General features: G+C 38.7%; 2 protein-coding genes across 10 annotated transcripts in view; both read left to right on the top strand.

Annotated features, from left to right (window-relative positions):
- LOC103703282 (uncharacterized) overlaps positions 1 to 13,419 on the top strand; it is a 37,455-nt gene extending 24,036 nt beyond the window's left edge. For 4 of the 8 annotated variants that reach the window (XM_088714347.2, XM_039131508.3, XM_039131509.3 and 1 more), the window contains exons 15-20: positions 199 to 276; positions 6,878 to 7,012; positions 8,088 to 8,195; positions 10,604 to 10,669; positions 11,313 to 11,441; positions 12,732 to 13,419. In XM_088714347.2, coding sequence (XP_088570473.2) covers positions 199 to 276; positions 6,878 to 7,012; positions 8,088 to 8,195; positions 10,604 to 10,669; positions 11,313 to 11,381 — 456 coding nt within the window. In that variant the 3' untranslated portion in view covers positions 11,382 to 11,441; positions 12,732 to 13,419. The remainder of the gene's footprint in view (positions 1 to 198; positions 277 to 6,877; positions 7,013 to 8,087; positions 8,196 to 10,603; positions 10,670 to 11,312; positions 11,442 to 12,731) is intronic. The other 4 variants (XM_088714351.2, XM_088714350.2, XM_088714349.2 and 1 more) reach the window with 2 other exon arrangements.
- Positions 13,420 to 17,635: 4,216 nt separating this feature from the next.
- Positions 17,636 to 19,507, top strand: LOC103703280 (growth-regulating factor 1). Of its 2 annotated transcripts, XM_039131505.3 has the most exons (5): positions 17,636 to 17,699; positions 17,779 to 18,000; positions 18,098 to 18,515; positions 18,639 to 19,075; positions 19,180 to 19,315. In XM_039131505.3, exons 2-5 carry the CDS (start codon positions 17,799 to 17,801, stop codon positions 19,185 to 19,187), a joined length of 1,065 nt encoding a protein of 354 aa, XP_038987433.3. In that variant the 5' UTR covers positions 17,636 to 17,699; positions 17,779 to 17,798; the 3' UTR covers positions 19,188 to 19,315. The 2 variants fall into 2 exon arrangements, with proteins under 2 accessions (XP_038987433.3, XP_089784573.1); XM_089928447.1 differs by lacking the exon at positions 17,636 to 17,699 and having other exon boundaries at positions 17,712 to 18,000; positions 19,180 to 19,507.
- Positions 19,508 to 23,534: the final 4,027 nt, after the last annotated feature.

Below are 23,534 nucleotides of genomic sequence, written 5' to 3'. Positions count from 1 at the left end.
GACCCTTACTGAAAAAAAATGTTCATCTGTATCTCCTTAATCACCTTTCTTCTGTCTTGTCTAGTGGCGCCCCCCCCCCCCCCCCAACCAACAAAACCCAACACAGAGTTTAGATTTATTATTATTATTTTTTTAACTTTTCATCAATTTAACTTATCTTGCTGCTATCTCTCTGAGAAGTGTTTGCTGTATGTGTAGGTTGGCATAAAAAATAAGACTGCTGACATTCAACCGAAGTTAGCAAATGCCATTCTGATTGATGCTAACAAGAACCAGGTGAGCAGGGCCTTTACTACTAGATGTGTCTTGTAGTTATATACAGACTAGTATTTTTAACTGTGCCATGCATGTGCCTTTTAAGAAGGGTCCGATGGGGAGGGTGATGGGAGAACAAAAGGCTGTGGACTCTATTGCATTTTTTTTAAAATTATTAGGCAAGGCAAATGGAGACTTCGCAGTTAAGAAGTCTGGCCTCACATGCCCAGTGTTAAAGAGTTCTCTTTATATATAAAGATAATATGCTCAGCAACTTAGCATCAGGATTGCTCGTTTCAAATTTCTTGTTTTGACCTCCTTCCTCTGGTATTGCTACAAGTGTGGTGTATAAGTTGATGTAATTAACATGCTAAAATTTGTATATGAGGAATGATAGAGGTTCTTGGGACATTGTTGCTAAGTAAGTATTGAAACTAGATCACCATCTATCACAAATTTTTGGAATTTGCTATATTCAAAACATCACTTATTTTAAATTTCTTATTTCAATTTTCTTCTTATCTTATTGCTAGGAGCATGCTAAGTAAGACCTATTGATAACTTGATTTTAACATTTGCAATAATAGATACACATATATTTAGGTTTCACAGAGTTCATTTTCTGGACATTGTTGTTGTAATATTAATAAACTCAATCAAAACTGTGAGATAATTGATATTTTGCATAAGATTTCCTATTGGGTTAAAAGCAGTTGAAGAATCGAATTGCTTGCTGGCATGTAGCATCTACAGAGATGAACCTGTGTATTTGAAACTACCAAGAAATCCTAGTACCAGCTCTCTTTACTTGATAACATTCAAGCAAAATTGTTATTACACACATGCACACGCACGCACACATACATATATACACTTAAAGAACCTGTTAGTTATATTAATTATGCAAAACTTTGCTACTTCGAAATATATAGGGCCCATAATGGGCCAGTCCACCCTTTGCCTAAGTCTATAATGTTCAATACATGTGAATGTAGGAGCCTTATGCTTACTAATTATTATTATTATTATTTTCATTAGATATGGTGTAATTTAAGAAAATTATCTTGGTGTTATTGCATATTTGGGTTGAGATTGCTATCTATAGAAATGGTCAATGTTCTAAAAGAAATATATATGTGACAGATGGGTAGGCAGGAGGCTGACTAATGCTTATGTGCGAAGTGAACACCCAAAAGCAAGGTCGGAGGAACCGGTACTGGACCCGTACGGGTTTTTCGATGGGATGGCTCGGCCATGCCATGCCAGTCCTGTACCGACACAGACAGGGGAGAGGCAAAACAAGAGAGGAAAAGAGAGAGCGGGAGAGGGAGGGAGAGGACGTTGGAGGAGGGCCGGCGGAGCCCTGCGCCAGCCCCCTCGCGGGCTCCATTGGCCCTCCGCCGGCGTCCCTCCCTTCCTCCCCCACTTTCTCTCTCTCTCTCTCTCTCTCTCTCTCTCTCTCTTTTTCTCTCTCGTTCTGCCTCTCTTGGGGTGGCCGGGCTCCGTTGGGCCTCCGCTGGTGTCCCTCCCTCCCTCCTCCATTCTCTCTCTTTTCCTCTTTCGTTCTGCCTCTCCTAGGGGTCGGCCGCTTATGCGGCCCTTCTTCCTCGGCGCCGGCCCCCTTGCGGCCTCTGCTGGGCTCTGCCAGCCCTCCGTCGGCCCTCCGCTGGCGTCCTTTCCCTCTCCCTCCCTCCCTCACTCGCTCTCTTTCTCTGGCTCCGGAAACACGTCCTATTTTTTGAGCCGGGACCGTACCGATGAGCCACCGGTACGGTTCGAAACGGGCGGAACCAGCTGGTTCGGCTCGGTTCCGTCGACGTTACCCAAAAGTGAAGGCAGACTAAAAGAGGAGTCATCTAAAAGAATATTTAAAATCTAAAATGAAATATAACATATTGAATAAGATGTTGCATGTCAACTTGGCAACATGAATTAGGAATTGTGATAGTCAATCATCCTCTATACACGGACATGATGCAGAACACTAAGGCAGATGAGTAAGCAGCTAAAGCGGCCATGATTTAGAACATCATATGGTTCTGAAATCCCATATTCAGTGGGTTTAGTATCTGCAACTCCTACATTGGTATTGGCTTACAAATGTTTTGAGTTATTCATCAAAATTCGCAAACTTAAGTATCTTGTACCAGGGTGGTAGACTTACATTTGATGTTGCGTGATGATATATTTTTGGTGTCTTTCTATGTGGGGTTCAATGGGAATCCAGATTTTGCAATTTCTGGTAAGTTTAAACATTGGACTCTTTGAAACCTGTATAATTGATGCAGAAAATGTGGAGCTATTTTAAAGGAAATCTATAAGTTATTTATGCTTCTCAGTGATGTCAACATGTGATTCTTGTGATCAGAAGAATATGGGACTAACAAACTCGAAGACTGATTCTTATGTGCAGTGCATTTGCAAAATTTCATTTTTAAAATATCCTTTCACTCTTCTTATTCCTCTTTCCATGGCCTTTTTTGTTATGGTCCACAACATAGTTCTTTTCCCTCAATTAAAATCCTTCACATCTCCCTTGTGGATATATGCATATATCTCATCATCTATTTAATTTTCATATTCAGCTATAGTTGAACTGTTTAACTTCAGAATTTTGCAAGAAATTCTAGCAATATAAAATTTAGTTATTATCTCGTGTTGATTCCCTCAAGTCAATTGTAAGTGGTATGCTGTACCGGTTGGTACCGGGCGTACCGTACCAGTACCGATGGGTACCGATATTGGTACGCCAGTATCGGTACACCTAGCGTACCGCATATCGTACCGTACCGACACTCGGTACGCCTATACTAGTACGGCATCGGTACGGGGTTCGGTACCGGTACGGCGAACCTTATTTGTAACCTTAGATTCCTGAATGCTAGGTTCATAGTTGGGGAACTGTGATCTTTTCTCTTTAAGAGTTTTGCTGGTTCACTTATATTAGAAAATTAAGTCTCAACTCTCAACGTGAAATTCTAGCAAGTCTTTAGATCAGTCTGAATTCAGATACATCTTAAAGCCCCAGAAAACCCTATCCTTTTCCCTATGCTGTCCTACAGCAGTTTGTTATCACTTATCAGAATAGGTTAATTATCATGTATAGCTGTCAAGAGCATTTATCAGCCTTTGCTATCAGAACAGGTTAGATATTGATCAAATGACAGCATAATCATTGTTCGTTAGCCTTTACAATCCTCTAACTCAAGGCTAAGTTGTGAATGCAATGGGCTGTTAGAATTCCAAACGCAAAGAATTAACAATTATACATGGTAAGCAAAACATGAAATCACTGGCTATTGCTGGACATCTTCAGGCATGTGAGGCAGCCAAGCAACAAGACTGAATTATCCTCATCCCTTAATATATTTCTTGTGGTTTTGTTCGGGATCAATACATCTGTGTCATGGAATTAGATAGGAGTTGATTGGACCGTGGAATATATCTGGTGTTGAGTTTTCCTGACTCATTAGATGTAAAGGACGGTTGTCTCCACATACAGTTACTGAAAATGCAAAACAAGTAGTCAAGAATTGTTATACTGGCGGCTTGATAAAAGGCATGGATTGATTTGTTGCATATAAGCTCTAATAAGCTTTCTAATAGTTGAGAATGAAAACCATTTGGACTACATGGTGATTATATTATCAGGATGGAACATAAAATGTGATGTTATTTGCAATACTTGGCGAATGAGGATCCATAAAGCTGAACTCAAATAATTAGGAAAAGGCTAGATGGTTATGGCTATGGTTTGATTCGTTAGGCATATAATCTCATAATCTTCTCCATATCAAGTATCTAGTATGTGCGAAGTTGCTAGTTTAATTCCTTTTTAGTAGGTGATAATTTCATTTTTGTGATCTTTATTTTTCACATGTATTTTCCTCTTTGCCTATCTTGTCACAAAGGGTACTTATTGTTACAAAATTATAATCAAAGGAGGTGATCCATAGCTCTAAGTTACTTTTTGTAGTGACACAATATTATTGACATAATTACATCATAGTATGTGGTCATGATGCTTTTGTCATCGTGTGTAAGATGTATGAGCTTATACATTGTGCATATAGCAACACTTTAAATCCCAGTCTTGGACCCAGTATCAATCAGAGGTTGGATTGGTATAGCATATAAAATTGTATTGGCACTTTGGGTGGCCTTGCATTATGGTAATTGACTTGGATGCTAGCTTCTTTTTCTTCCCTTGTTTGTTTTTTGCATGGTTGTTTAGAGACTTTTTAAGATTTGTTTAGGCATTTCTCAATTTTTATTTAATAATTATTTTATTATGAAAATAATATTGTTATATAAAAAAGAAAATGCACAACCAAGAAAACCTGTAGTTTGATGTCCAACCTACAACATATGAAATATTCATGACAAAAAAGCTCATGGGTTCACTTTTCTTTTTAATTTTCTGCCAAAATTGATAAAAAAGAAAAATGAGGTGGGATAGGAGATTACTAGGTTTTTAATCTGGATTAAGGGTTGGTGGAGACTAGACCTAAGGAATAAAAGCCAGATATAAGCTCCCTTTCTTCTTGGTCTTTCTCACTTCTCTTTTTCCTCCCCTCACCTGTGAAGCGAAAAAAGAAAAAGAAGAGGCTTGCACATCTCTATTTTGATGTAACCCGGCTAGTATTGGTGGATATTGGTTAATGCTGGTAATTTGCCCAACTCGTGCTTGCTGGAATTGAGACAACCCAAGTTTTTAAGCATCAAGATCTTAGACTTGTCCTAGGACTTGACATATTATGGGTCCAATTTGGAATGGCTGAGATGAAGCCATACAGATCTGGTTTTGAAACCTTGCTATATGGAGTCTATATATGTGCACCCTTGTATGTGTTGTTATAATCACCATGGTACCAGAACTCAACTCATGTTATACACGTGGGAACATAGAAAGAGGAGCAACATGGAAGAGACATCGAGATGTGAAAGAGTGGAGGACAAATAAAGAGTCACTCAGTAGTTTGAGTGTAACACTAGAGCTAGGAAATGCTACCTTGCCACCAAAGCTACACAAGAAAGATGAAAACCTGGTGTCCAGTGAACTACGAAGAGCAAATTGGCATTTTTGGCCCCCAAAACACCCAAACTCCTTGTTAAACACACTAAAACCCAGGTTTACACCCATAACAATGCTCTTAGGATAGGTCTTAGAAGTTAGAACAAATATGGTGGTGTTTTTCATGTGCAATGCACATGAGGACCTTGAAAAGCTACGATCAGTATACCTCGATGTAGATTGTATATATCTTGAAGGGGATTCTGCCATGGTGATTGAATGGATTCAATGCCAATATAGGGACAACCACTGCTACGGGACATACACAGGCTTTCGAGAGGATATGGCTCCTTTCGGGCCACTCATGTTTACCAGGAGGCAAACAGGGCTACTGACTGGGTCGCCTCCTTTACTGCCCAACATTCGGATGGAGTCCTTTGGGAGAATCACGAGACTGTTCCTTTTCCTCTTCATCAATTTTTTTCTGACTTTATTGGCCGTACTCATGCAAGATCAGTGTGAGTCGCCATTGTATTAAAAAAAAAAAAAACTATGATCACCATCATTTTTTTCCTAATATTTATGTAAGTTTATATGTACAAACACATTCTTGGCTGGTGTGCTTGTCTTGTTTCTTAGAGAAAAAGAAATAAAATGAGAGAGGTGTAATTGTTAAAGAAAGGAGTATTTATAAAATTATTGAATTATAGACATATGACATGGGGACAGAGGGATGGGGTAGTCCTCAGCAGTTTGAGTTTGATATTAATTGAAATTTGGGCTTATGCTTCAAATGACCCACTCTGAAACATGCTAAGAATGTTTTATAGTCATTGACACTCTTTATTCAATTAATCCCTTCGAAATACTAAATTGGATAGTTTAAGCAATAACTAGTTTCATTGTTATGGTCATGTAGTTCAATCCCTGATTGGAATACTAGTGCGGGTTCCACAAGGCTGAACCAAGAAGGTGGGGCAAGACCTCTTGATTATATCTCCAGACTTTGATAACGATAACATTATATATCGATACAAGTTGTTTGTTCAACTCTTTTTTTTTATATTTTTTAAGTGGGGGGGGGGGGGGGGTTGGAGGTTGCTTAACTTTGTGCATAATGGTTTATGTATAGGTAGCAATTTTGGTCCTCTTATTTTGCGTCTAAAATGTGATGCTGTGATGGTATGGGAGACCAAAACAGTCAGCTCTGTTTCCTAAAGTTGTTGTTTGGGAATGACTCTTTACACTAGTATGGAAGCTACTCAAATATGTACCGAGGGTCAATAAAGGGGAGAGGTTAAGATACCACCATCCAGAAAAACTGTTAGCCAGGAAGTTTAAAGGGTCATGAAAATTTAACCTTCCTTCCTGAGAATGTATTATGGGAAAGCCAAACTCATGTAGTTGGGTTGCAGATCGTTGGTTGTTGCTATGGCACTGTGATCTATAGACCTGTTTTCCTAACCTTCCATATGTGCTGGAGTTCTTTCTCCTTCTGATTGCCGTGAATTATTTGTAGCAACTTCAGTAGAAATGTTTCTTTATAATGTATTGAAGTTTGGATTCTATTTAAAAGAACTCTGATCAGTCGTTCCATTGCACAAGCAGGTGAGGTCACCCTCGATGCCACAATTACCCCGACAAAGAGAGTTGCTATCATCTCTTGGTCCGTATCATGCAAAGCTTGTGGGTGAAAGCTTTCTAGCAAGAAAAAGACCAGTTTATGAGTGCACAGATGTCCAGGTAAGTTCTTGAGGATTTAAACAAGTTATAATCTTTTTATCATTTTTAAATTTATTATTTCTTATATTCATCCATATATCTTTTATTATTCAGGTAAATTGAACTGAATAAGTGTAAAATCATGTACAGTAAAAAAATTTGTCAAGGTGCAAGGCAGTGCCTTGTCATGCATTCTTAAGATGCTTCATATGATGGAATGCAATGAGAAGCACAGCTTCTCTGGCCACTTGCATTAGAAATGTGTTGACAATTCAGTTAACATGTGAGAGCACCTAAATGCTTTCAGTGCAATTAGTAGTGCTCATAATTCAGCCTCAATGAGGAGCTGAAGTATTGACCATTAGTTTTGTGAAGTTTTAAATTTTTTTTTTAAGCTTAAAGTGCCTTTCCTGGCTGTTGGTATAAGAGGATTTGCACTGCCATGCCTGTTTTATAACTTGTATCTTATCTTAGCCAGCAAATGACATGAATTTGCACTTCATCTTTGTGCCAAAACCAAAGTCATTGTTATGATAAAAGCAACATTCCTTTGAACATTCTCATTAGCAATCAGACATTATGCTAGAAGTCAATGTGCATACACTGTCATTGCTCTGTCTTGCATTTTGTGGGAAAAGAAAACAATGACTTAGTTATGTCAGATGTCATTGCTGTATGCTGCCATTCTCGTGTGTTACAGCATTTGAGGGAAAAAAAGAAACATTAACTTGATCCTCTCTTTTCTTTGTTGGTTGGGGTAGAAGAGGCTTGTAGGTGGGCTACGAAATGTAACTCTCCCGTACATACTGCTACCTCCCAAACTCTTGTGAGGACAGAATTGACCTGTCTCCCATACAACCACTGGAGACTCTACCAGCACAATAAGAAAATGCTCATAATTGTTAAGCATGTTTGACATCCTTTGCAATCTGTAGCCTAAATCAACAGTAGTATACGACACCATCTTCTTTGAGGACTAATATTCAGTCAAGCTTAATTTTCTTAATCAAGGAAATAGGAGTGGTTTTAATTGTTTGAAACTATGTTGACATCTCTTTGATGCTCTATACTGTTTCTACTTTTCCTGCATCTACAGGTTGAAGCTGCTAAAGGTTTCTTAGCAGTTCTTAGATCCTATCTAGATTCTCTATGCTCCAACCTAAGATCTCATACAATCACAAATGTGCAATCAAATAATGACAAGGTTTCTTTCTAAACTTGATTACTTGGTTTTTTTACTTTTTGTTGTAGGATAATGATGTACATATTTATACACATATATTTATATATGTATATACATACACACATATATTTATATATGTATATACATACACACATATATACATAAAAACACACACACACATATATGTATATGTGTATATACATATGTGTGTGCGTGTGTGTGTGTGTGTGTGTATGTATGTAGAGAGAGAGAGGGATGGACTGTGCTCGTCTTGAGATATTCCTTTCAACTCCGAAAATCAATAATAGGGCATCTAAATCGAAGATCCATATCATTGATTATGATCTATACTATGCCTAGAAGCCAAAAAACATGTGTTTTGGTGGTCTTTAACCTATGGATCAAGTGGGTGTAAAAATGATATGAGACCATGTCTTGCTATGATCTAAGCATTAAAATCTATTGATTTTGAATCTATGCATGCTTTAGCATGTTTAAATCATGATCAATAAGGTGGATTTTCAGTTTAAATGCTTTATCATGTATTTTAGCCCACTAGCACAATGAAAATAATTTATTTTTATGTCCATATGATGCATACGTTAGAGACCGCCGAAATATAAGATTTTTGATTTCTAGGCATTTTTAGTGGTATAGATCATATGATTAATGGTGGGGGTCTTTGATTTAGGTGTCCATTATTGATTTTGGAGTGAGGGAGTACATACCCTCTCCTCTTGAGAGAAGCATATATATCATTTTAATTCCTTTAGTTTAATTTTACATTATTATGTTCAATAGAACGTTTACTTGCAAGACTGCACGAATGTTCTTTTGGTTACTTGGTGATTTTCTTGATTAGAACTAAAATTTACAAACTGTGATATTGATATTGTTTTTATACAAGATGCAATATAAATTTGAGGCTATTGAGGTGATGTGTATTTTTTAAGAGAGCTTAAAACTTGTACCTATAGAGGACAATGACTAGGAACTGACTAGATGCAATAGATGGCCATGAGGACACCGGGAGACCACTGCCTAGTCTTCCATAAAATCATACAAAATACTATATTATATATACATTCATATTAGATCTACTAAATTAGAAATTAGTATAATTGCATCCCTACACCCAGATATACATACATAAATACATATGTAAATACATACATAAAATGCATATTTCCATGCTGACACATGTCAATGTGGGCCAAAACATAAATAATGGAAATAGTAGGTATTTGTAATTAAACTAATTAAAATAAGGACTCAGTAATTCCTGCTCTGACTCAGCGCTAGGTGCTGAACCTAGCGCGGCTTCTTATGGTGCTGACTGGCATGGACCAACACTGGCCATCATGGGAAACGATGCACATACATAATCATGTCTAGATTTGTGGATGCGCATTTATATGTATAGAATATGTTTTCTTATAACTTTATGACAATTGGATAGAGTGAGGTATTGGAGCCCAAAGAAAAATCAGATTGTATTGTGAATGAATAAAAATAACTTAAATCAAAATATAAAACAAGTGATCAAGAAATGTCTATGATTCGAAACCCAAAATCCAAGCTCTTCCCTCTAACAAGTTGGATAACCAAGTAAGCTCAATAATATCCATCAGTTCAGCTAATAAGACAACAATGGGATATATTATTACTTTTATCATGTATTCATGAGTTGAGTATGGAATTTATGGATTGGATTATATTTTTGAAGTGATTGATATTGTTAATGTGTATTTGTAATTTTGTACAATATGTTTATCATGTATCCGTGTATGGCGTGGCGTGTTTGTGCACATGTGTGTGTTAATGAAGTAGTTGAATAGAAAACTGACCAATTCCATACTAAGTTTCCTGGTGATAATCTGGCCAAGTAGGGGCTCCGGTGATCACTTGGGCAACAGGCTAGGCCCATCACCTTTGAAACTAAGTTTTTAATTAGCAGTTTTTCTTTCATGTTGACAGAATACCTGTATTCTGAAGTTCTTTTGAATGTCTATATTAAATATCTATATGAATAACATCCACATTACTCTGTAGTCTAAAGTGGACTGCATTTCATGATTCTTCAACAGTGAGCTAAGTGAACATAGCATGAGCATGTTTGTTTCTCTTTCAGTGCTTGGGCAGTTCCCAGAAATGTGGGAGATCCTGCCCATGTTAATTCAAACACAATATCAGTTTTGCATCTGTTTGGATAATGATTAAACATATATTATCTTAATTCAAGTGAGCAAATTTGCTGTCAAATGTTTCCCTAATTATTTTTTTAAAAAAGGTGTCATTAAAATTCTTTTTACATGTATGTATTGATTCAGTTTATAATTGACTTTCATTAGTTTCTACTGCTGGAACTGATAATCTTGCTCTGTTGGTCTGAGCCTGAACTACTAATGTTTGTTTTGCCAATTATTTAGGTTTCATTACTTTTAAAAGAGAGTTTTATTGAATCATTTCCAAATCGCGACAGATCCTTTATGAAGGTATGCTTATTGGACACTCAAACCTTTTTCTTTATTGAATTGGATTTTTTCTGAAAATTAAATAATTATGGTTTTTTCCAGGACTGTAATTCATTAGCAATTCTGGTCAGGGTATAATCCATCTATGGAGCCATCAATTTTGTCTCAAATCTGCATAACTATCTTCTTTGTATATTCGAAACATAAAATTTTGAACTGGAAGTTACATAAAGATTTCACTCAATAGTAGAAATTTTAGAAATCTTTTTAGTGATTGGTACATCCAGTGGTGTTGCAACAATCTTCTTGATTTTTGCTTCTAGAATCTAGGGCTGTAAATGGTATATGACAACCTAATTCTTTTTTCTTTTTTTTTGGTTGGGGGGGGGGGGGGGGGGGGGGAGGGTGCTAAGAAAGGCTGGAGCCTTAATCATAGTTTCTCTTCTGATTTCAAATATTATAACTTAACAATTACATGTCAGATCTTGAAAGGTTAAAACATGATAGCCTACATTCCTTATGGAGTAGTACTGCAATAGTGTATTTGTGATTGTGTTAAAATATGAAGGGAAGGATTTTCTTTGCTGCTAGAACTGTTAAATACAGTGGTTTAACTATTCGCCATGCTTAACTTTCCTGTGTCTTTTCCTTTGAATTGTGGCAGCTTTTTGTGGATACCCAGCTTTTCTCTGTACGTACAGACCTTGTTCTCTCCTTCTACCAAAAGGACTAGAGCTGCTGTGGGAGGTTCTGGTAACCAAGGCGCCAGAAGGAGGTCATGAAAGCAATCCAGGTATTTTGCTTCTTCATCTTGCTGCCTTCATATTCCATCCAGCTTAATATCAAATTTAGGTCTCTGTATTTTTCTCACCTTTGTTGTAAAATAACAGGTTGATCAAATGATATAGTTTAAACTTTAAATTCTATTTTAATAGTTGAAGTTACCAAGTCTGAAAGAAAATTTGTGATTTCAGATAGGTCGAAGATAAAGCTACACATCAGATGCATCTCTTCATGTTTTCCATGTGTCTATTACTACTTCAAAAATGCTCAACTTTTTCTAGTATTAATTAAATATTCCACTCCTAAGAAGGTGACACAACTAAAAAGCTCTGACCGAAATTTGCAGCCTGTTAGAAGTGTAAATTCTCTGAAAGTTTATAAATATAGTTTTGGTTCACATTGATTTAATCTTAACTATTTCTATAAGGGTGCAACAATTTAGAATTTATGAACCCTGCCTAGATTGATGATATAATCACATACTGAAAAGGTTTTGTTTCCATCATGGAGGAAATCACTGGATTTTAGGTTTTCAGATTCAGGAGCTTTTGTATTCTTTCTCATGTTGGTGATAAAGGTTAACAGGACCTCATAATTACGTGTGTTCTTTCTCTGGGTATAGTTTTATGCAGGTTTGGAGATATTCCATGCCTTGGTGGTCATATATTAGAAATTTGTGGGATGGATTGAGGTGCAAAATTATATGAAAATTCTGACCTCTCATCAAACTTAAGAATTGCATGGTCCGGATGGTTTTAACTTATTGTTGCATTATACTTAATTGCTATAGAATCTTACTGTTAATTGATTGCACATTTCGAAGGAACATGTATATTGGTGTTTAATGACTGGACCAGTGTTTACTTGAAAAGAAAGCTAATCCGTCTGTTACCTATTCATTAGGCCTCAAGGTCTATATCTGTACCATAAGTCAAAATGCAAAGATAGCGAATGGATTTTTTATTTCATAGATTATCCATTTCCCCAAGAGTTAAAAGACATAATTACACAAAGAACTACTAGAAACTTCTCTATTTTATTGGAATTTGAGGATGTCAATACCCTGGAGTTGGAGAACCTGTCAATCTTTTCTTATGATTTCTGCTGTTGCTTTTCAAACTAGTGGCAACTTGCTTCCTAGTCCTCATGCTTCTACTTTTTCCAGAGGAGAAAGCAAGAGAGGGCCAATCAAACATCTCTATCGGTTCAGATTGTTGGTCTGATTCTCTTGGTTATGTCATTATTCTTGTTTGAAAGGTCACTTATCAGATTTTTTTTTTTTTTGTTGATAACTTACCAGAATTCTTCATAAGAACATCAGAGAGATTTTCACAGTCGGAGTTGTCAAGATATTACTAGTGAGTTGGAGGCCGTCTTCCCAATTCTTCTGAGGAATCATGCTGGATAATTTCTTCCACTCTCACTCTCCTGCTTGGAATCCGTGGCATATGATGTGATTGTGAAATCTTGACCTGTCTGTGAATTTGTGCTGCTGGTGTTTTGTGACTTAAAACATATGGGCTCTTGAAGCAATCTCGCTGCACTCGGCATAAAAATAGAAGGAAGTTATTGAAAACATCGAGAATTGGATGTTGTAGCTCGTGAAGATGTGTAGGTAACATGAACAAAAGCTGGGCGTGCTTGAAGGTCCAAATCTAGATTGACCTTGTAATTTCCTGTTGTTTTACAACTTTTATATTCTGACAGCTCCTGTGTAGAGATTAAAACCAAAAAAAAAGAAGAAAAGAAGTGGAATCTTACCCAGAAATGAATCGTTCTTATCTCATGCAAATGGTACAAGGGCAGGCATCCATGAGGCCTCTCTCTGTCTCTCTCGTGTTCCTCTCTTTGCAGACGTAGTACAGTACGATCCATTTGCCAAGAGGTTCGCTACAGAGGTCCAAAGATGCACGTATCTGTGTTTGTGCTTCAGTTTTTATTCATATCCAGGGAACTTTACATAAATTTCATCTTTTACATTTGAGAAATACTTTTTCTTGGAAAATATGATCTGCGTTAAATTTGGTGGGCTCTGCACAAAAAGTTCCACTTAGTTATTAAATTTTCAAGAAAATGCAGTCTTTTTTTGCCTAAATGACAGACATTCAGGGCTCTCCAATGAATGCCCTGGTGACTAAGCATAAGACAGGCAGTAGCTTCAACAAATATATATTGGATATGCAATTTAATAAATTATCGAGTATTTCAAATTTGTGTATAGCCTATCTTCCTTAGATCCAGGGTAAAATTGTTTGAAAATTTCCAATTACATGTTGTTCAGCTATAAAAAAAAGGAAACTGATACCTTGCAAAATCAATAATTAAGTAGATTTTTTATACAAATTTTCCTTAAAGTTTATTGGATCTTTTTGCTCCAAATCTCAAATGGAGACACTCATTTTGTGTGTGTTTTAGCGGTTAATGTACTGGTAATGAGGTCACGCAAATTATGTTGCTATGCATGCAAAAATGTTTCTATAGCAAAATAAACAGAAATAATAATCATTAATATATCTAAAATGGAAGAAATTTTTAGTTAGACTAGGTCCATCGAGCGAATGCCACTATTACACATATAAAAGAAAAAAAAAAAGAGAACAAAAGAGTTCAATTTATTCTAGCGTGTGTTGCTATTACACACAAAAAAAAAAAAGAAGCAGAAGGATGGAAAAGTAATTACGATTATATATCTTGATCCCTGGCTAGACTGATCCAACTATTATTATATTGTGGAAACAAAAGAAAACAAAGCCTGTATTTATTTTCAAAACTCCTTTATATCATGTAGAAGAAAAGGAGGAACATTTCTTTCCAGTAACCAGTGGGAAAAAAAGATACTAATTGGGAAAGGAAGAGAGGAAGGAAGGGGGGCGAGAGAGAGAGAGCTAAAAGTGGACTAGGGGCATGTATGAGTTCACAGTGGCAGTGGGTGCAGAGTGCTGTTGGTCTTCCAAAACCTGCTATCTTCTCTGAAGCCAGGTGGTGGTGGGAGGGAGGAATTTGGGTGGTGGTGGTGGTGGTGGTGGTGGTGGAAACTCCCCTCTCTCTTTAAATTGCAACAAAACAAAGACCCTCCTTTTTGCTCACCTTCCCCTGCTGCTGCTGCTGCTGCTCTCTGCTATTATGACTCATTCCAACATTGCATCACACTGCTGAGCACACTGGAAGATGCTGAAACCACGCCACTGAACACACAGCAATGTTTGCCAAATACAGAAGGAGCAGTCTGCTGTCACCCAGGAATGGGTAGGCTGCAGCTGTCTCCACTTTAGCCTTCCCCTAGGGACAATATTTTTGTAGGATCATATTGGAAACACTGTTTTACATAGACAAAGAACATAGCCTCAGGCTTCCTATAAAGAAGAGATAGAGAGAGAGAAAGAGATTCCATTTTTGGCTAAAAAATGAGAGAAGATGCAATAAAATACTTGAATAAGTATTTTTGTTCCGATATATTCCTATACTGTATTTTGTTCCTTTTGTTTTCGAAGAATGTCTAAAATATCATTTCTGCCCGCATCGAACATTCTCCTGGCAGGTGGGGGCTGCTACGCGGGGGTGAGCTTGTCCCTTCCTCCCCCCTTCTCCTTTCTTTTTCAGCAAAAAAAAAAACCAAAATTTTATTTGGTTGGAAAATTTTAATAGATAACATGGTTTTAAAAGTTTTTTTTTAGTTGGATAGGCATGACTAAATGGATTAAGTACTCTCTTTCTTCAAAACTCAAGAAGAACAAAATTCTTTCAATAAAAAAAAAGCATCCTAGTGTACTAGGTTCCTACCATTGGACGGCCTGAAGAGAGTTAGATGTATATAGCCTTGACCTATACAAAATCTCATCAATAATCTGGATAAAATTATTTGGTCTCTCTAGAATACTTTACTCAACTAAAAGCAGTAATATTGTATCTATTTTTTTGAAGGTTTTCTAAGAATAGCCTTTGAATGTTACATTTAGAACTTCTCATGAAACATTGCCTAAAGGAAAATGATAAAATATTAATTACATATTATATACTGTTTCATGTAAGAATGAACATGTAATTCATGAGTGTTCATCTACAAAATCACAATTAATTCATGAACAACTAATAATATTCATGAATTATAGACTGATCGATCAGCCCGATCAGTCACATCGCTGATAAAATATTCATGAATTATTCATTTTTTCTTTTAATTTGTCGAGTCTGCCGACATTATGAAAAATCAAATGCGACAAGAGGCTGACTTGTGACCAAAAAATCCTTATTGATATCACAAAGAACATGGATTGAGTCTTGGATGCCCTTAATGGTGCTTTATTTTTAGGCACATTCTCAATGCACCATGTCAGCACATATACTACAATGTCGACAGCTCTTGGCATTGGCTGACAGCAACAACAGTCTTAAGGGAACCTCCATTCTATTATTTACATAATGACAATTATATATCCAGCTTATAGTCAATATACAGCGGCCTTAGTTCGATTATGATATTGTTTACAAAATAAAATATTTAAGCAATGCCTACTAGATCTTGATATGGAAAAGTAATATAAAATGCTTACTATTATTTGGTTAAATTGCCATAACTTCTGTTCTCACATAAATGTTGATAGCAATTTTGGGCCATGACCAATATATAGCTGCAACTTGTGTCATTGAAGAATTGGAATAGCTGAGAAAGGGGTGCAAAGATGGTGTACTCACATGGTATCGCATCCTTCTGATCTTTGTGACAAGTTGGTGATTGGAGGGGGTCAGTAGCTTGCAAGGCCTCATATAAATCATGCCATGACCAGAAAAAAGCCAAAAAGGATTTATGGTGGAATGGAGCCTCCCCCATGCCTGTGTTCAGAAAGAAAACAGTGGAACTGCTGCTGTGGGTATCCATTCTATCTCCTTTGAGTGAGTTCCAACCTGCATGCTTTTAGGTTGCTTTATGGTCACTTGTTCGAGTTGCAATGGCCAGCAAGTGGAAGGCAATGATCCAATTCAGGCCCATATGTTCCTCATTTTAGTTCCAAACATTTTCACATCGTGTACCAGCAATGCACTTCTTTAGTGTGGTGTACCATCATAAGCATCTGATAAATGTCTCAACTCAAATCATATCCAGAAACTCCATCAAACCCCTTAGGATTTAGATAAAGGTATTAAAGGAGACTGAAACAGACAGTAGTACTCTGGTGACCAACTTGAGATCAAATCACCTTCCTGCAGCCTTACCTCTATAATTCTCCTCCATGCCTTCTTCTTCATAAAGCCTGTCTTTGAACTATCTTTAACCTTCCAAGTACTGGACATAGTTGGTGGAGAAGAGAAGAGGAGGCATTCCGAACTCTCAATTTCCTTACCAGTTGGTGACCATAACAACACCCCAGGTTGTATCATCTATTTTCTCAAATTCAAAGTAGAAACCAAAGCAGAGCTAGCTTCAGGTGAGGAAAGGTGGCATTACCAGTAGAGAGAGAGACAGAGAAAAAAAGAACCGCAAGTAAAACAATAAATTATTAAGAGAAGAAAGGAAGAAACAACAGCAAAAAGTGGGAAGCCGCAGTAGAAGAGTACAGTGTCTCACAGCTTTTTTTTTCCCTCTCTCTCTCTCTCTCTCTCTCTCTCTCTCATTGTTTCCGCATCTTTACCATTACTTTGTGTTTTAGTTTAACTCCCAAACAGCTCTTTTGTTTATGAGTTTCCGTAAAGCTGGCAGAAGAAAACAGCATCAGAAGGCACCAGAGCACAGCAGCTTGGTTCAGAGATAGAGAGAGAAATATCGAGCTAAAGATGGAGGGAATAGCTCTGCTCCCTTCTGGTTGGCAGACCTGCACCTGCCCCCTCCTGCTCCTGCTCTCAGCCATAATATAAGAGCAGAGTCTACTGCTCTCAGGTGGCAGAACCACCTGCAACCATTCTGACAGCCATTAGCATTTAACTAGTGGCTTTTTTTACCCGAGTGACATGGAAAGGCATGCACCATGTATCATCACTCCACCACCCAACCCTTTTGCTCGCCCTTTTCCTTTTCTTTTATTATATTTTATAAGTCTCAGGAGTCTTGATTGATCCATGCAACTACACAGAAGATTCTGCAGCCTACACTCTGCCTCTTGACTGAATGACCCATCCTATGCACCCACATCATAAAATAATCCCCATCCTAATATTATTGTTTATTATAATTTCTCAAGCTCCTCAGCATTAAATGCAGGCTGCCCTCCCCCCCCCCCCCCTTCCTCTCTCTCCTGGTTGTGACATCTAACTCCATACAAATATATCAATAGATGTAAGAAGCTGTAGCTTTGGTCTCCTCTCTCATTTCCTCCTCTCTCTGTTTTCAGCTCTTCTCCTCTTCCTGTTGTAAGGTTTGTGGTCTGGTTTTGAGATGATGATGAGTCGGAGGAACAGCTCTAGGTATCCCTTCACACCATCTCAGTGGCAGGAGCTGGAGCACCAGGCTCTCATCTTCAAGTATATGGCCTCAGGAATCCCCATTCCCTCTGATCTCGTCCTCCCCTTAAGGAGGAGTTTCCTGCTGGATTCCACCATTCCCTCCCCAACTCTGGCCTTCCATCCCCAGCCTTCGAGTAAGTTTCCTTCCTCTACATAAATTTTTTTTGTCATCTACTTCCCTTCCATGTGGTTTTTTGAGAAGAAACTGGGATCTGGGTCTCTGAATGGCAGTGAGCTGGGGCTGGAACCAGAAGGGTTTTGGCAGGAAGGCAGAGGATCCTGAGCCAGGGAGGTGCAGAAGAACTGATGGGAAGAAGTGGAGGTGTTCCAAAGAGGCCTACCCAGACTCCAAATACTGTGAGAGGCACATGCACAGAGGCAAAAACCGTTCAAGAAAGCCTGTGGAAATGTATTTGGCCACCAGTCTCCCCTCTTCCACCTCTTCTTCCACCACCACCACCACCACCTCCACCTCCCACACCCACACCCCCTCCCCCTACCCCCCTCCTCCTCTCTCCATCTCCACTCCAGACTCTTACCACCTTCTGTATACCTGCCACCCTTCTTCTAGGACACCTGGTGTTGGCCTCAACACTCCCCACTTCAATCTACATACTCCATCCTACACCCAAGCTGACAAGGACTACAGGTTGACATTCACAACTCTTACTCTCTCTCTCTCTCTCTATCTATATCTATCTGTCTGTCTCTCTGTCTATGTATCTATGTAGGTGTCTCTGTAACTAGTGGTAATGAATGAGTGGAATGGCAGGTATTGTCATGGAATGAAGGATGTGGATGAGTACTGCTTCTTTTCAGAGGCCTCAGGAAGTGAGAAGGAGAGCTCATGGCAGTTCAGGCCACTAGGGATGAGCTTACTGGGAGATACCAAACAGGGGAGCTCTGCCCTGCAGCAGAGCACTTACTCTCACTGTGGCAGGGATGCAGAGGAGAAGCAGCAGCACTGCTTTGTTCTGGGGGCTGATTTCAAGCTGGAGAGGCCTCTGAAGGTGGAGAGGGAGCAGGAGGAGGGCCGAAGGCCTCTGCGCCACTTCTTCGATGAGTGGCCGCAGAAGAGCAGAGACTCATGGGTGGATTTGGAACGGGAGAACTCCAACCAGGCCGCTGCCTACTCCAAGACCCAGCTCTCAATCTCCATCCCCATGTCCCATCACGACTGCCCGGTCACCGCTTCCCGAAATCGCAATGGTGCAGTCCTCATTGCCCAATGCCCCCTCCATCCCAATACATTGCTTTCTTCATTCTCGTATTAATCCTTTTACCACCCATCTTCCCTTTCAATTGTTTTGCAGCCGAATGACTGAGTTCCGAAAGGCCGTCCGTGTGAGCTGAGGCCAAACGACTCATCAAATCTCCATGGTATCTTGTCAGAAGACACAAGCTGTTTTTCAAATGGGCTTCAATGCCCTGCTTGTTTGTTCCCCATTTGTTTGTTCTTTTTCTTTGTCGACTGTTTCTGGGAGAACTTCTACATTCCTCACTTTGTTTCCTCTGGCTTTGTTTGTTCCAATGGCTGAGGAGAAGCCTTCAGGACTCAGCAGATTGTTTCATCTATAAATATGTCTGTCATGTCTTCTATTATCTCTGTCATCAATCTATCTGTGACTAGTTTTCTGATTTCCTCCAGCTCTGTGAACCCATGAGCCAGCTGGTAATGGTATTGAAGTAGCTCGAGCCATTAACTCGAGTTCAGCACAACATAATGACTCCTGTTAACTAGATTTCCACTACTCGATTCAACTTCTCTAAATGTTTCAGGTTTGTTGCATGTCATTGAATGGTGTTGCATATCTCAGGCCATGGACCACACTGGATTGCTGTCAGATTGCGCTCTGGTGGCGGTCTAATCACTGGACCCCATCACTTAAATTTTCTAGTACTCACTTGAGCAGGCTATTAACCTTGGCCTGACACAAGGGGGGGGCACAAGCTCTTCCTCCCTTGTTGGTCCCTTCGATTTCTCTTGTACTAGAATCTTTGCTTGCCTAGTATGTTCCCCATTCCATAGTGTTACACTGTTCTACCAGCATGGCGACACTTTTGTTGCCAGACCAAAGCGTTCCAAAGGGCCTCAGGACATGCACTGAATCTGATGATTCAGAGCAGTTCCTCATCACAAACCCAGAGTAATCTCTTTATTGTTTCTGTTCCTAAAAGCGAGCATTCAGAATAGGGGACAAAGCAAGTCTATAATATACAACTAAAGATAAGGCATGCTGTAGGTTTCTGAGAACCCCGTTTCCACAGAAACTTTTGTTCCATTTCTCTTTATAAAAAAAAGAAGAAAATTTAACAAATCTTGTGGAGCTAACAGGTTTGAACCATGAAATGGCGCCATACTTGGCTAATTTTTTTTTAGGAGCTTGTCCTTGTAAGTGTCAGGAGATAGTAACTGTAGGAGGATAAAAAAAATTAACCAGGTAGAAAGAGAATATAGATGGCATCTTTCAGTACGAAGCTAGTAGAGCATTATTCAAATAGTAACTGCTTGTTGAAAAGTGTCCCAATAATTAGTAGTTCACAGCAAACCAGCTGTTAAACGAGTGTATAATTTTTTGGCTTATTGAGATACTCAGAGATTCTTAAGGTGGTCCTCCTAGTTTATTTCGAGACTACTTAAATGAAGGAATCCAATGTAATTTACTTTTGTTTTAGACACTAAGAGATCTTCGCATCTTGTTCATGCCTTCATCCTTTTAAGCATGGTATGCCATACCAGTCCATATCGGATGGTATGGAGCGTTCAGTATGCTAAAAAATTTACTATCGTACTGATACTGTGCTAGTGTGGCACCGGTACAAGATCTGATACCGAAATAGTGTACCTTACTTTCAAACATAGTCTTCATGACATGATCAGATTTGGAGAATGTGGTGAAGCAGAAATAATACAAGTGAGAGCATGAATGAGAGAGAGAGAGAGAGAGAGAGAGAGAGAGAGAGAGAGAGAGAGAGAGGAAAGTGGTTGACCAAATGGATCTTGGGAGACCAGAATTCATCAATAATGTGGAAGCGGCAAAAGATGACTGTCATCACTAGCCTTCTAAAGCAGCTTTATGAGATAAAATTTGCACTGGGGTTATTCTGTTTTTTTAAGTTGTGGAGTGTGTCTAGGAGCAAAGATCTAGTTTTATTGAGTGGTTGTTTATTGTATATGCGACCATAACAAATCAACAATGCATTGGAGTTCATTGTAGATGCACAGTTAAGCACGTGCTTGGACGAGAGTAAAGTAGACGATCGACATTGAGAGTATGCTAATCTAGTTAGGAGACATAGAGATGTTTGTTAATGTAAAGCAAAAGATAATAAAGTTTGACTACCCTCTACAAACATCATTTCTAGCTAATTAAATGGAGTATAATCTCCTTTTAGCTTCATTCTTAGATGCTCAGCATACGAATTTATATGAACTTTATTTATGTTTCCTATCGACAACAATGTTCTTAAATCAACCGATTTAGTAAAATTCTGGTTCCGTGACTGACAGGAGCCTCAAAATTACCATACAAGAATTTCAAAGGAGAAAATGTATTTGATATCATGTCTGTGTTTCTCATTTTACCATGGGCACAAAGAAATAATTCACTAGCAGCTGCTTTCTCCAAATGAGAGATGACAATGCTTAATAAATTTCGCCTATCCTGAGATGATTTCCACCCCTAGATTCATGTATCAAGTTAGGTTTCTTAAAGACAGAAAAAAAGGAAAGGAAATTGATCATGAGATATCTAGTCATGCAAGATCAACCATTGAACCAGTCGGACTCCCTTCCGAATCATAGATGATGCCAACATCCTAAGCCGTCCGATCGTCGATCGATATTGGACTGTACTTGTGTCCATTGGTCCGAGTTGAGGTAGGACTTAAAGGACAATCATTCAAAAGGATAGGGGCATGAAGGTCATTGCACTAGCATGAAGACCAGGCTTACGGTGTGCCCGCGGAACAAAAACAAGACAGGACCGGCCAATCCGGTCCGCCACCCAGCGGAGGGCAAAATTATTACTGCCGGCAGCGATTGCCCGGGGCCCGGCCCGCACTCGAGCAGCGTACCCTAATAAGGAACCATTCAGCCCCCAGGTATTTGCTTATTTACGTAAATGCCATCATCCCCAGCAAAGTTTTGTCTCATGGAGCACCGAATCAAATACCATATTTCGAAGAACAAAGATGACCATAGCTAACCACTCTGAAGATACTCTTTGGGTTAGAGAGAGTGAGCTTCCTAGTGCGCTCCAAAATATGCAGTATTTTAACTTTTTTGGATGTATCCATATAAGATCTGTATAACTCATCCGTTTTAGTGCAAAAAAAGAAAAAAAAAAAAAGGCTAAAAGTATTGCCATAGGAGCTTATAAGCCAACATCCAGATACAAGAATCAACAAATTATTACACCTGTTTGGAACCAGACAGAGCTTACATTCATCCTAAACCAAATAGAGGTTAAAGATTAGCCAAGGAAGAGAAATATTTAAGGATAAGGTTTTGTATCCAAAGTGGATGTACAATTATGCTCAAAAAGTGATTTCCCTTATCCTGATTATTTTGCGGCTTCAGTGACCTTGAGTTCCCCCAAAAAACAGGCATCCAATAAAATCTATACATCATATAAAAATAATGATGGATAGATTTTATAGGCATCCAAATAGCGCCCCCCCCTAGCCCACACTATGTTCTTGATGAAGGAATAGTAAGATGACAGCAAGTTTTTGCTACTTGCATTTGCTTCGGTGTTCAATTACCTGTAATTGCACATTCATATAAGGTTTTTCTCTAAAAGAAAGCATGAATTTCGAATGCATATCCTTACCTATGATTGTATTATCCACAGTTCTAGTTGTTGTACTAGTAACTCTGGCTTCAAGTCCTAAAAAATAATAACTTATATTTCAAATTTATTAGCAACCAAACAATAGCTTAAACATCTCTACATGTTTCTGCTACTGACATCTGAATATATTATATTCTTAGTTGAGAACAAATACAATGGACAAGGGGGCTTGCACTTGCCGCCCGGGGAAGAGATGGGGCTTCAGTAAAAGTAAGCAGTCAATCGGATTTACGAACTCTGGAGTAAGCGAGCATCCAGGGTAGAACACATGTGCGGGGCCCCGTCTTACTGCTTAACCTCTGGGTAAAGCTTGGCCTGGCCTGGGCTTCCCACCTCTCTCCCATAAAGAAACTGATGTAGGTTTTGAAAAGAAAAAAAAAAAGGACCCACAACCACAGTGTTTACCTCAAAGGAAACAACAGAGACAACAGAGTTAATGGCCCCTCATGGTCTCCACCCCAACCAACACTCAAACAAGAACTGCTCCCAAAAGGCCATAACCAGCAATATCTGGATGCTTCCATGCTCTAATCTCAGCCTTCATTGGTCCCATTTTAGATGGCTGATTTCGTGCCGACACCGTGCTCCCACCCTAGGTAGTGATGAACCTTTCAATCACCTAAATCCTGATTCTAGATGAAGGATCATTGAAATCAAATGTTCTTATGGATTGGCTTTATTGAAACAATCTCCGAATCGTTACAGCAACACCGCAATGCTTACATAGTAGATACACTATGTTGGCCGTTAAAGATGATGCAATTTTTAGCAGCAAGCATGTCTTCGTATCCTCTTTGTATAATCTTCTTTTT

The sequence above is a fragment of the Phoenix dactylifera genome, chromosome 18, assembly GCF_051530095.1.
Source record: "Phoenix dactylifera cultivar Ajwa chromosome 18, Ajwa_hap1_PhDact_Kaust_v1.1, whole genome shotgun sequence".
NCBI lineage: Eukaryota > Viridiplantae > Streptophyta > Magnoliopsida > Arecales > Arecaceae > Phoenix > Phoenix dactylifera.
This window is presented reverse-complemented; position numbering and strand designations above follow the sequence as displayed.

Bases quoted from the DNA above. Each gene is read 5' to 3' on its own strand.
- LOC103703280 (XM_089928447.1), top strand. From the start codon at position 17,799: ATGATGATGAGTCGGAGGAACAGCTCTAGGTATCCCTTCACACCATCT. The intron at 18,001-18,097 runs GTAAGTTTCCTT...TCTGAATGGCAG, and splicing joins CTTCCATCCCCAGCCTTCGA to TGAGCTGGGGCTGGAACCAG. The intron at 18,516-18,638 runs GTTGACATTCAC...GTGGAATGGCAG, and splicing joins CAAGCTGACAAGGACTACAG to GTATTGTCATGGAATGAAGG.